Genomic DNA, 14078 nt, shown 5'->3' with positions numbered 1-14078 from the left:
TAGAAAGTGGTGAGAAATGAATGAAGACAGAAAATGTTGACTAATATTAGAAAAAGTTAATATAGGTAGAAATGGAGAGAAGTGGGGGTGGGGAGAGGAAATATATTAATTTGAAGGACAAGGACAAGGAAAGGACAAAGATTAATTTTTTAGAATAGGAAAATTTTGAGCAGTTTGTAGTTTAAGGGGAAAGAGCCCCTGGAATGAGAGAAACTGAAAAAGTGTTTTCAAACTCTATTCCAAAGGTTTACCTGTCATATCTGACAGTGTCTCCAGTTCTTTGGCAGCAGAAGATCCCAGAGCAATGATGTGGATGATCGCACCACTTTGTTTTACCTCCTCAGAGCATAAGTTTATTTCATTATCTTCCCTATCAGTTAGTAATATGATTTCAGAACCAGAAGTGCTTTGGTTACTGTGGATAACTGCCTGATAGTAAAAAACCAGATTATTAATTATAGAATATAATATCTAAATAAATTAAACTAAGAATAAATCTGTTCTTTAGTCTTGGAGAAGTTTTTAGGCCTATGCATCAGAATAGGCAAAAGGAAACTTTGTGTTGTAATTCCAGGTTTTGTTGGTTTGGAAATGAGTGTAATGTAGAATGGTCTTGTAGGTTTCCAAAGGCAGAATGTTAACAGTGCTTTCACATATACTTAAGCTACCCAAGAGAGAAAGAATAAAACACTGAGAAAAATGTCTAACCCATAGTAAGTACTCAATGAATGTTAGCTATTTTTATTATCCCAGGAGATACTTGGGGTAGAGGCAAATGACCCAGGCAGTTTGGAAGTTTGCACACTAGACAACATTTGTAAAGCCGTGACTGAAGGCAGGTGTTCAAAGTTAAATGATGTGATGTGCCTTTTAACGCATTTTAGTTGCTAATTGAAGAATCTCAGGATTTCCTGGAAAAAACATTGACCTGTCATGAAGAAAGAAGTTCCTGAATTTATCAAGTATTATAATTTGGGGGGTATTTTCCTGATTTTTACCAAAAGTAGTGGCTAAGACAATTTACTCAAACAAATTGAGAGTAAATTCTAGCTCCGCCATTTGCTAAATAGAATAGCTAGTGTTTAGTTTCTCTATCATTCATATATATGAATATATATTTATAATAGAGTTTATAAATAGCTCACTGTAATGATTACCTTTTTGAACTTTGGAGTAAGAAAGAACAGATTTACCAATTACTGACTCTATGATCTTGAGAAAGATATTTAATTACTCTGAACCTCAGTTTCTTTATGTGCAAAATGGGCATAAAAATAGTGCCTGACTAAAACATTAATGGTAATGATAAAGTAAGATCATGAATGTAAAGCATTTAACGTAGGCACTGATGCAGTATATGCTCAATAAATTTCAGATATTATTATGATTCTGTAAGTAAAAGCTTATATGTTGATATGGTTTCTTTACATGAGTAACAGAGGTTTTTTATATGTCTGAATGTAATTTGATATAATCTCTTCAGTAATAGACTCTGTGGTCAAAATGTCATAGATATATATCAAAACATATTAAGAAAAACATGTATGAACCAACATGCGCAAACATTACATATTCCCAAGATATAGTACTGTCATATTTTAGAAGTGAATAGACATATATGAGAATTATGATTTTTATAATAGCAATCCTTTCTTGAGCACTTGTTTATCTTTTTTATTGAATTATAGTTGATTTACAATGTTAAAAGTTTACAAAGTTTCAGGTGTACAACATAGTAATTCACTCTTTTTATGAATTATACTCTATTTAAAGTTATTACAAAATAATGGCTATATTTCCCAGTGCTATACAATATATCCTTGTTGCTTACTTATTTTATATGTAGTAGTTTTATCTCTTAATACCATACCCTAATCTTGCACCTTTCCCTTTCCTCTCCCCACTGGTAACCACTAGATTGTTCTCTATATCTGTGAGTCTGTTCTGTTTTGTTCTATACATCCGTTTGTGTTATTTTCTAGATTCTACATATAATTGATAACAGAGTTTTTGTCTTTCTCTGTCTGACTTATTTTCCTAAGCATCATACCCTCTACGTCCATCCACATTGTTGCAAATGGAAGAATTCCATTCTTTCTTATGGCTGAGTAATATTGCATTGTATATATGTATTATATATATATATACATACACCCTACATCTTCTTTATTCATTCATCTCTTGATGAACACTTGGATTGCTTCCATATCATGGCTATTGTAAATGATGCTGCTATGAACATTAGGGGAGCCCTTATTTATCTGACATAGTTCCTATTAAATGAGATAGGTTCTGTTATTTTCCACATTTCATTAATTGAGGAAACTGAGACTTTCTTAGTTGAGTAACTCACCCACAGTCATTTAGCTAGGGCATAATAGAACCAGAATTCCAGGTTTGTCTGAATCTAGAACTTGTGTGTTTTCTTAAAGCAATATGATTTACAGGAAACAGATATCATGAGGAAAGCTAAGAGACGATATTAACTAGTGGCCAAAATAAGAGTAACAGTCTCCACTTTGTAGCTGAGGCAATGAGAGGGTCAGTGAAAGGAAACGGTTTTCCTTTCACTGAAAAAGAATATAAATAGGCTTAAATAGAGGCTGTCTTAGGTTGGAAGAAATTCAGATGAATACTGAAGGTGTTTTAATATAGTTCACAATTTTTATTTCATTAAACTTCTATGCATCTGTCTTGAGTTTGGTACTATACTTGAGGAACTACCTCTATCTTTGTGATTTTTAAATGTCAATTTAACTTGATGAACTGGGGTTTTCTTTATCCGTAATATAAAAATATTAGTAATCTCCCTCTTCCACAGTCCCCTTAACAGCATTATTTTCTCCTCATAGAAATTCAGACTATAGGAGTGATAAAGAAATGAGGAGCTCCTAACTAAGTAATGATGATTATGTGCACACAGGATTTTTCTTCCCTTTAACCACTCCTCAGCACAACTCAGTTCCTCAGGAGCATGTGGGTGAAATAACCACACTCAGAGAGGATCCAGCTATGAACAATAGACAACAGAAGGTCTTTAAAAATTATTTAAGTGAGGGACCTCTAAGCTCATGACCCTTGTTCCAAGAGAGCTGGACAAAATTAAAAGCAATGATAAATGGCAAGTGATATTTAGAAAAGCATTCTTATCTTACCTGGAATCCTGCTTTGAGTCCCCTGCAAACTGAAGTTCCACCATCAGCTTGAGGCAGATTTCGGTAAACATCATCATCAGTTTTTTTGTTTTTTGTTTTTTTTTTGGTATGCGGGCCTCTCACTGTTGTGGCCTCTCCCGTTGCGGAGCACAGGCTCCGGACGCACAGGCTCAGCGGCCATGGCTCACGGGCCCAGCTGCTCCGCGGCATGTGGGATCTTCCCACACCGGGACACGATCCCGTGTCGCCTGCATCGGCAGGCGGACTCTCAACCACTGCGCCACCAGGGAAGCCCATCATCAGTTATTTTTGTTAGATGATTTCGGATTTCAGCAACACTGTCAAATGTAACCATCCCAACCAAGGATCCCTTTTTGATAATTTGAATCAAGTGTAGTTCTGCTGCTTGATCCATTCGAAAGAGACAGTCTTCCTGTAAGAAAAAGATGTCTGAACAATTCCTGAGTTTCCTCCAATCTTGACAGATTGGTGAAAGACAAAGTTCATGGGCCAGAGATCATAATAATAATTGATTACTGTATTTTAGAGTTTAACTTCTTCATTATATTAAAAAGAAATAATATTAAAGAAAAACTTTAAAAATCAGTCATATTATACTTGGAAAAGCCTTAAAATTTTATACCTTCTTCTTTAACAGTAAGGAAATAATTTTAAAATGCACACAAAAATGTTTGTTGCAACATAATTTTTGATAACAAGTTGAAAGTCACCAAAATGTCCAATAATGGGGTTTATTTGACTAAATTATAATATGTGCATACCATATGACCATTAAAACTTGTGTCATGGAATCGTTTTTTTTCCTTGGGGAGTGTTTAAGGTATAGTAAGTAAAAAAAATCATATTATAAAACATTATATAAGATATAATCACATTTCTGAGGAGGAAAAACAAAATACATGAACAGAAAAAAGATAGGAATGACATATGCTCCGTAGAATTATGGATGATTTTCGTCTTTTCTTTTTGTTCAGTTATGTTATTTCTAGTTTGTTAGAACTAAAAGTTAAAGAATAAACATCATCCGTAATCCAATAACCTTAATATAATAATTATTTTTATTTTAATATATTATCTTCTAGTGCTTGTCCATGTAAAATCACTGTACTAAAATTTATTAGAATAATAAAAATATTTTTTAGTTAGCTTAGTAGAACTAAACCTAAGATTAAATTATATTTCTATTAGCTTAAATACCTAATTTAGGAGAGCTAACAAATAAACGTGTTACTGAATTCATGCTTCCAGATTTATCAAGTAACGAACAGACTACCCGCTGTTTGGACTTGAGTAACGAAAATGTAGGATGAGTCGGTGGATTCATTTCTCTCATAGGAGATATATTCTGAAAGTCATCAGAGTCCATGATTACATCCCACGTGGTTCTGCCATTGCACATTTTGTTTTGTAGGTTTGGAGCTTCTGTATCGTGTGTTTTTTCTGTACAAAATTCAGTCACCTGGGAAAAATCAGTTGAAAGACAGTAGTACGGTAACTGATGAGGCATTACCTTCCTTTCCAAATATACAGTTGGCTGCCTTGTACATCCTCCACAGATTTTATCTCCTGACAATTAAAAATTATTTCATAATCTAACATTCTCACATCCATTTTGCATACTTGAATGGAGAAAAAGCAAATTAAAACCATCAATATGCACTGGAAATTTATTTGGTAATTCTTTTGGGTATAGGTAGATCATAGCACTAGGGGATGATGGCGGCTGACGCAACTGCTTAAGCTAACTTCTTACTTTCCCTTCTAGACTCTTGGGCGACTCAAGCCTTGAAATAACTTTAATGGAAAAAGGGACAGGATTTGCAGTAATTTCTAGCTTCCCCCTAAAAGTGGAGTAAAGAAAATGGCCTTCTTTAATTGCCTAAGTATTTTCTATCTCTTTATAGTTTATTGAAAAACTTGAGAACAGATATTCTAACAATCTCAAATGTAATTGGCTCTGGTGAACTTAGACATAAATAAAATAATACTCCCGAAAAAGTATGAAAATGTGGGAAGAAAATGAGGAAATGTGATTGCTTCTCTTTGAGTTGCAAATGGTGAGTTGTATCCAGTAATTCTGCCAAATGATATTTCATTACTATAGAATCTATGAAAATCCTCCAAGTTTTGAAACCTAGTAACTTGGAAAAACACTAGCATAAACTAGTAGCATTCAGGAAAGAATTCGTCTTGCAGTAAAGCCTCAGCTTTATAAATATCATTTTGTTTTTTTAATGCCCTCCTCATATAAATCTCCTGCTGTAAGCTCAGATTTAGAACTAAATTATTAAACCTGAACACCTTTTATTCAAGTTTTAAGAGTTTGTTTTCCTTCTGTTAAGTTTCTGATCTACATTTTTCAGAAGGGGTTATATTGGATGGGAGAAAAATATAGTTTTCAGTCAAAGCAGTGATTTATAATCAACTTGATGATATGAAATGCCTACCAAATGTGGCTCCTCTTGCTACTGTCACTGCCTTTATTCAGGGCCTTCAGGTCTCTTATCTGCCTATTGCCATGGCCCTCCAACTGGTCTCCCTGCCTCCACTATCTCACTTCCTTTTGTTTTTCACAGTCAGTAGAATTATCATCCTGAAAGGATAAGCTGGTTACATCACTAGACTGAAGTTGATAAAATAAAATCCAAATACCTTAGTTTTGTAGGTTCCAATTTTGTGTTTCAATTTCATTTCTTGCTTCTTCCTCACCATGTATGCTTTGCTTATAGAACATTGAACTTTCTCCTGTCCTTAGAGTATGCCAGAAACTTTCACAAGGCTCTCGCTAATACAAATGGAAAAGGAAAATTGTGCAAATTAGAAAAAGGTCCCCTTTTCTCAAGTTCTTTTATTGCTGTCTACCTGAAAAGTGTTCTAATAAATATGAAAATCTTTAGTGACCATGATGCAAGTAATTTGGGCAGTGCTCAACTTGTACAGTCATGTGTGGCATCCTGTATTTTTCTTATTTTTTAAAATCTTTTTTCTTTCTTTCTTTCTTTTTACATCTTTAGTGGAGTATAATTGCTTTACAATGTTGTGTTAGTTTCTGCTGTGTAACAAAGTGAATCAGCTATATGTATACATATTATCCCATTATCCCTTCCCTCTCATCCCTGTATTTTTCCATCTTTGTTTCTGTAAACCTGTTTCTTTGCCTAGAATACCCTTCCCCTTCCTGCTTTAGCAAGTTCATACTAATTTTATTTCCAAATCCCAGCTCAAAACTCATCTCATTAGACACAATTTTCTGACTTTCAATTGGAGACATTTGCTGTACTCTCATGGCACTTAGTTTCTACTTCTTCCTACTTTGTATTCATATTTATTTTTCTTTTATCTCTACTTCTCTCACTAAATTGAGTTCTTCAAGAACAGTTATTTTTAATTATTTCGATATTTTTTCAGTTCCTAACATGGACATGAAGTGGGAATAATGAATTTTAAAGAAAGAAAATCATGGACTTGAATATTCATTATTTCAGATCATATTTCTCTTGAGTCTGAGCTTATGCCCTGGGTACAGATGCTATGCAATATATTTAGTCTATGTTACAATAATTAGAAGGTTGTGTTATTATGCACAAGTTATATGGTTAAAGTACAGTATTTATCTCTGAGCCATATCTTATATAATTAGTTGCCCTCCATGTTTCAGTTACATGATTTTCTTTCATTTTTATTTATTTTTCAGGTAGGCAACATGAGTTATCTCCTCATAGTCAAATGCTTTTGGAATTTATAGTTTGGTACAGACAGTATATATTCCAATTATCCTCTTGCGTCACATGATCTGATATCTATTTGGATGCTGAACTTTGGCTGCCTTTGTGGATCCAGATTCAGCAAGTTAAAGTGAAACTTCTAGATTCATGTTTCAGATATTCCCAGGAGGGAGTTTTATTAGGCTGGAAAACAATTTCTACTTAAATATCTCACTGGATTCATTTAGGAGTTTTAGAAAAAAATATCGAGTCTATATTTTTACTCAGGTCCTTCATCATTAATGCCCTAGACTCCAAAACAATTTTAAATCCTATTGGAAATAATAGGCCTTTCCAAACCTCTACCCATAGAAGTCTATGTTGCTAGTAATTTGGTATATGAAAATTTGCTTCTTTCAAATGTTAGTTTACTATCTAGAGATAGTATACTTTATTTTGATTTGTTGTTTTTGATAACTTTCATATGTTTCATATTTTAAAGTCTTTTTTACATGTTTCGAAACTTTCATTAGGTAGCTATAATATGTTTGCATTAATTAAGGCTGGATTTATCCAGGGAAAGAGACAATTCCCTATTATCCAAATATTTTATAAATTAAAAAAATTTTAAGTTTATGTTATACTTACCTTGTGCTAAGCACTGTAAACGTACTTTATTTATATTAGCTCTTATAAAACTAACAGCAATAACACTGTAAAGTGAGTTTTATAATTCCTGTTTAAAAGACTAGAGAATTAAATCTCAGATTTAGCAGTTTGCTCAGAGTGACACAGCTCGAAAATTACAGACTGGGTTTTGACATCAGATCTGTCTGACTCCAAGTCACCTGTTCTTATCTACTGAGGTTTACACATTCAACCAAATACTTCAGGTCAAACATTAGCTTTGGAACTTGAATTATTGTGTTGTTATTTTTTAATTGGTCATATTGGTGACTGTGAACCTCTCCTCTTTTGTTGTTCTGTAGAGACAGAGCCGTTTATGTTTTCACAATATCACTTTGCAAAACTTAGTGTGCTTTAGTGTGAAGATAATGGAAAGTAGAGACTGTCAGTACTTTCCCAAGCTGAATTTCCCAAATTCATTTTCCCAGAATGAATTACTTTGGAATAGTAATATGAATAACACTTAGAAGAAAGAATTAAAAGTAAGGTTGTAGTTCTAGACACAAGTTTACAGAAATCAAATGAGGGAAGGAATGTAATAAGAAATTCTGTGATGCCAATGAGAAGGGTACAGATCTCTGAAGAAAAAAGAAAGCAGGCTAGTAAGAAAGGGTGGAATAATTTCCAGATACACCCTGACAAGACTGGACACACAGGACTGGATAAAATGGCTATTAATTAACTGTCTTAGTAATTTCCCTTATTTCTATTGGTATATATAATTTCATAGTAGAAAATCCAGCTTCCCTAATTAATTTTTTCCTAAAGGGTTCCTTTGTGAGACTAGGAAAAGAAGGTACTTACAGAATGGAGACTTTGCATAAACATAATGGACTCCCTTGCAGTCTGGGATTTTTCTGGGATGAATATACATTTTGCGTCATACAGCCTTGTCTATGAGTCACGTCTGCATGGCCTTGTTATGCAGCTGCCTCCCTGGCATTTCTTGAAAACCACGTTTATACCAGTAATATGAATTGAACATCTGTGATGAAAGAATTAGATTATATTTGTACATGAAGGCCAGAGAAATTATGAATAAAGATTAACATCCTAAAATCATTCCCTCAGTGATAATTGCTCTAGACCATGTACCAACATTCCATTTTGACAAAAGTAGGCAGTGTCTTCCCCCTATTTACCATGATTTCAACAAGAACAATGATGTTAATTCATATTTCTTAATGTTTACTGCTCATTAATATGATTAATATATCTATTATCCTTGTGACCTTGAGTTTAAGATGATAATTCCTAATTCACAAGGATGTTGTGAAAATTGAGTTAAGAGATACAGAGGAGTTGCTTCCCAGCAGGGAGGGGAGAGTCAACATTATGCTTAAAACCCTCTTAAATTTCTTATGTATGGTACACATATACATATATATATACATACGTATACATATTGCTATATAGATGTATACATATATGCATGTATACCATACATACAAAACCATGTGTGGTTTTTGTGTTTACAGCATTTTACAATTTACATTTGAAAATCACTGAGCTAGACTGAAAGAAGAAATGAAAATAAACCCTGCATGGAAATGCTTGTGCATTCAAACCTTTTGGTCTTTATAATTGTCAAGGCCCTGGCAGAGAATGAGGTGGGGTGGGGTATGGGTAAAAGATAAAAAGAGTTCTTGTTTATCTGCAGGATTTACTCCCATTCTGTGTTAATATTAAACTTCAAAACATTAATCTATTTAAATAAATTTATTTGTATTGCAAGGATTAAAGGAGATGGTTAGTCATGTTTTCCAAGAGGGTTAGCTCTAGAGTAAAAGCCTGAAAACTAAACTTACACTGCCTCCAACAAAGTGCCTGGCACACAGTAGGAGCTCAATAAATGTTATTTTAGATACTTGTTTTTACTAATATATCTCTTTTTATGACTGATAAGGAAACTCATTTATTTTTCATTAATTTATTAAAAATTGGTTGTTTGATACATTCTTTGTTTAGCTTTTACTTTGTACCATGTCCAAGGCTAAGGGATTAAAAAAAAAAAAAATCAGCCCTCAAGGATCTTAAAACACAGACAATTACTGCCCAGTGTGAGAGAAGCCCACGCACATTGCTTTGGGAACAGTGTCAAGGATGTCTAACCCCAAATGGAGGGAGAGGAAAGACACTTAGGGAAGAAGCATTTAAACTGAGTCTTGAAGGATGAACAAGCATTGTTTGAATAAGGGAGTCGGTGCTGGGAGGAGTTGCGTGGGAGGAGGTGACAGTAATGAGTGTCCTGGGTTGAAAGCCTCCTCTGTGGGAAAGATTCTAGGCAGCTTAAGAGAGATAAAGCAAACAACACAAAGGCATTTTTGTACCACACCTCTTTTCTCTAATATGTTTTTTATCCTAAAGACTTATTTTCTATTACACTGATTTCTGTTGTTCTTTAATACTCATTAACTACTCCACCTGCTTGACATTTTAATTTAAATATCTCATCTATTCATAAATAGGACCTGTCTAAATCTACCCAGAATTATACTTCTTAAAAAATCAATTTTCTCACTTATCCTTATGAAAAGTACTTCTTAAGCTCAAGATTAAATGAAAAATAAATATATTTAATATGAGGCTCTAACAGTTTAATTGATTTTAATGAAACAGATTCACCTTAAAAGGTTATGAATCAAACGGAATAAAAGATTGGGTAGGAACTTGAACTCTAACTCTCAGATATCTTAAGTTTTAGGGTACAACGTTTTTCTTTCTCTTTCCTCTGACAATAACATATTTTTAGTACAACTCCCATGAATACTGAAAATTTTCCCAAATTTTGATTGATCTTGATTCCAAGGTGTAATACCAGAAATTGTTGGACAGATATATAGTGGGGCAGGTTGGATATTGCAGTTAACTCTGAGCATTCAACCACTGAGGTAGCCTTTGTTTGCCTAGTACAGAAAATTAAAAAGTCATAAGTGAAAGGTTTTGAAAACAGATTTGTTCAATAGAATGATACCTTGTTGCTTCAATAGTGTTTCTTCTGGAAATATAGAATGTCTGGTCCACATTATACTCATCAAATATTCCCCATCGGAGATGGGCCTACTCATGGACAAATACTCTGCATATGAGAGAATATTGCCACTTATAAATTTATGTTTACAATACATGTATCCCGGCTTTTTGAAAGTTCACGTTACACCACTTCACTTTTACGAAAGACCTTAGTACCTGTTTTTGCTAACAGAAAGAAGTTCGAAGAGGACTTTTGCTTTTATAAAAAAAAGCGAAAAGTAAAAATAGCAATCAGCATTTGTTTCGCAGCCAGCTGTTTTACAAACAGCACACACCCAGAGCAGGAAAAATGGCACCACCAAGCTCCTTCCCTGGGAATCGCATTCAGCATCTCACCCTCAAACCCCATAGATTTGAACTGTGTCTGTGAGCATCTGTGCTTTATCTCGACATATTTTGTTCATCTGTTAACAAGATGTGTCCTAAGGTAATTGCTTCTTTGCTGTATACAATCTTGACTTATGAAAGGTTTCATAGAAATGCTTCTTTTGGATAGAAATGCTTCTTTTGGATGCTATTCTTTGGATAGCTTCTTTTGGAAATGCTTCTTTTGGGGGAAACCTGTATTTAACTATTTTCCTTATATTTTAAGTCTCCCTTCCCCATATCCTCAACCTAACTGAGTCAAGGAAATCTAGAAATTGACAACTTTCATAAGGCCAAAGAAGTTAAAATGGGTTAGTATCAATAAATGGTTAATTTTATTATTAAACACACACAAAAAGAAATATAATTAGGTTGAACATAACTAGTAAATTTCCAAAGGTATTAACAACTATTTTTTCCTTTAAAAATTTTTTTAAAATACCATTAATCACAATGTTATATTTGTTTCCAGTGGAAATAAAAATAGAAGTATAAAATAGATATCCCTATCTCAGGACCCATAGATAGGCAAATTATTAGTCAACGAGAAGTTTGGAGTAAAATGTATATATTGTCCTTTTTCTCCACATTTTCCATGTTGAAGTGTATGGGGATCATCTCCATATTTTAGGTAAGAATTAGCAACTATGACATCTGCCTAAAAAGCAGAACAGACAAGCCAAAACAGATCCCAAGAGCAATAGAAACAAGGAATTTTTCATCTAAATTAAGACCCATAATATTACTAATTTAAATACTAAAGTAGTCATCAGTAATTATTAAAAAAAATTGAGTATTAATTTTTTTAAATCACAGGGAGAAAGAAACAGTTTAGGAGCTAGATAAAATACCCTACCTGGTCATGTGCTTCTTGTTTTGGCATTAAGTACTCAGATTTTGACTTCCAGGTCATTGGAATTAAAATGCTTACATTCCTGAAATAAACTCTTCGTTTGGTGGCATGAAACAGGTAAGTAGAAGCTTCAGTTACCATTTCCTGAAAAAATTAAAAATACCTTGTAGTAACAATTTCACAATGAAATGAAAATGTACAAACAAGAAGAAGCTAGGGGCTTCCCTGGTGGTGCAGTGGCTGAGAATCTGCCTGCTAATGCAGGGGCCACGGGTTCGAGCCCTGGTCTGGGAGGATCCCACATGCCACGGAGCAACTAGGCCCGTGAGCCACAACTACTGAGCCTGCGCGTCTGGAGCCTGTGCTCCGCAACAAGAGAGGCCGTGACAGTGAGAGGCCCGTGCACTGCGATGAAGAGTGGCCCCTGCTTGCCACAACTAGAGAAAGCCCTCGCACAGAAATGAAGATGCAACATGCAAAAATAAATAAATAAATAAATAAATAAACTCCTACCCCCAACATCATCTTTAAAAAAAAAAAAGTTAATTTAAGCCCCTCTCCCCAAATATTTTGGCAAAGACTAACTGAAAAATAGGTTACATTTTACTATATTTTTCTAGTCTGGTAAATCAAATTTACCACTGAGCTTTTCATTCAAGGCAACAGATGCCTGTAAACTCTCATTTTTATATACTTAGAAATCAATTCTTTATTTTTCACTTATCCAGACCTGCATTCAGCATTATGGGTTGGAGCAGGGAGTGAGGGTGCTAGGTGAGATATAAAGGTGATTAAGACTGGCAGTCTGTTGGCAAGTTGCTTATTGAATTGAACAGAGGTGCTTAAAATGGGGTTGGGAGTTTAAAGTTTGGTAGATTTTATACTGTTGTTAATTGAAAAAAACATTTTGCTAGATTTATTTTGAGTTATCTTCTCATAAAGAATGTGTTCATAAAAGGCAAAGTTTTACCAAGCAGTGATTTTCTAAAAATATGTAGGTCATTGGCTTCAAATTCCAGTTTTGCTACTTATCGTATGACTGTACAAATCACTTCTCTCAATTTATACAACAAGGTAATTAATAATCTCTATTCTTGACCACCTCATAGGGATATTGAGAGGATCAAAGAAAACAGTATATATTAGAGTGCTATATATAGAATATTTTATTATAATGACTAACCCAGATAAAATTAGGAAGTAAGTCAACTTCAAAAATAAGTAATATTTTCTTTAAGATCAGATACCTAAGAATTTCAAAATTTTTAGAGTTGAACAATATGAACAACTGAAAAAAATGTATGATAATGAACCTCTAGGGCTTAAATGGAGGTTAGTTATTGAAACATTATAAAAGTAACTTCATAAAGATAAAATTTGAAAATAATTCTCCAGTAGCTCGAAGGTCTTTCTTTTAGCTTAATGAGTTCAACAAATATTAGTAGTTTGGCCTTTTAATAATTCATTTGGAGAATGACTAATGCTATTAATATATACTATATAATATTTAAACTAAGCAGGTATTAATCTTGACAGTTTAGATACATGTTATGTAAATGACGAATACTGTCTAAGCAATTTTGGAAAGTTATAACTGTGTGAATGTGTGTATGTGCCTAGGTAACAGGAGTTGAAAATACTCAATGAAATAAATATAAATGGATAATCAATTTTTCACTTACCTTTATGTTTTGAATGAGTTTTTCATCTTCTGGCACACTGGGGTTAATTGCAATGACAGTGCCATCATATCCATTGTTAATCAAATTTACCATTGAGCTTTTCATTCCAGGCAAGAGATGCAAAGTTAGGAACAGAATAACATTCAGAGTGAGCACCATTTTTTCGCATGTTACAATAAACCTATTGGAAATGTAAGGAGAGTATTTATTTATCTGCTTAACTCAGAAATTTGACTCTAGACCCAAATATTTGCAAAAATATATTACTAAAATATATATATATTATTACTAAAATATTTTGATGAACTTCTTTATCTTATTCTAAAGAGTTCTTTAATTGTTAAGTAGCAATGGGGATTATGCTGAACATTTATCATACTTTCTAAGACAGCTAAGGTTAAATACTCATTGAATTGAGCAATTCTTTTAGATTGTTTGTGTAGTAATCATCCTCATCATGGTGATCATTCTTTGTCTTCATTGTCATCATCATCAAATAGTATTAGATATTTTCCAGTTCTGGGATCTATTTACAGAAAAGCGCTCTGTGGAAGGATGAGGAACTGAAATGAAAAGC

The 14078-nt window shown here is 33.6% G+C and overlaps 1 protein-coding gene across 1 annotated transcript in view; it reads right to left on the bottom strand.

The window, feature by feature from the left end:
• The window catches only part of LOC113624273 (calcium-activated chloride channel regulator 1-like), a 74056-nt gene extending 60328 nt beyond the window's left edge, over positions 1–13728 (bottom strand). The window contains 11 exon segments of the mRNA XM_027113938.1: positions 252–429; positions 3156–3232; positions 3444–3588; positions 4408–4635; positions 8372–8552; positions 10542–10627; positions 10689–10704; positions 11485–11624; positions 11675–11711; positions 11818–11969; positions 13502–13728. Of these exon segments, the coding sequence (XP_026969739.1) occupies positions 252–429; positions 3156–3232; positions 3444–3588; positions 4408–4635; positions 8372–8552; positions 10542–10627; positions 10689–10704; positions 11485–11624; positions 11675–11711; positions 11818–11969; positions 13502–13660 (1399 nt within the window). The 5' untranslated portion in view covers positions 13661–13728.
• Between the last annotated feature and the right edge of the window lie 350 nt (positions 13729–14078).

The sequence above is a fragment of the Aethalodelphis obliquidens genome, unplaced genomic scaffold (assembly GCF_003676395.1).
Source record: "Aethalodelphis obliquidens isolate GAN/ISIS:26980383/991018 unplaced genomic scaffold, ASM367639v1 scaffold13, whole genome shotgun sequence".
In the NCBI taxonomy this organism is placed as follows: Eukaryota; Metazoa; Chordata; class Mammalia; order Artiodactyla; family Delphinidae; genus Aethalodelphis; species Aethalodelphis obliquidens.
This window is presented reverse-complemented; position numbering and strand designations above follow the sequence as displayed.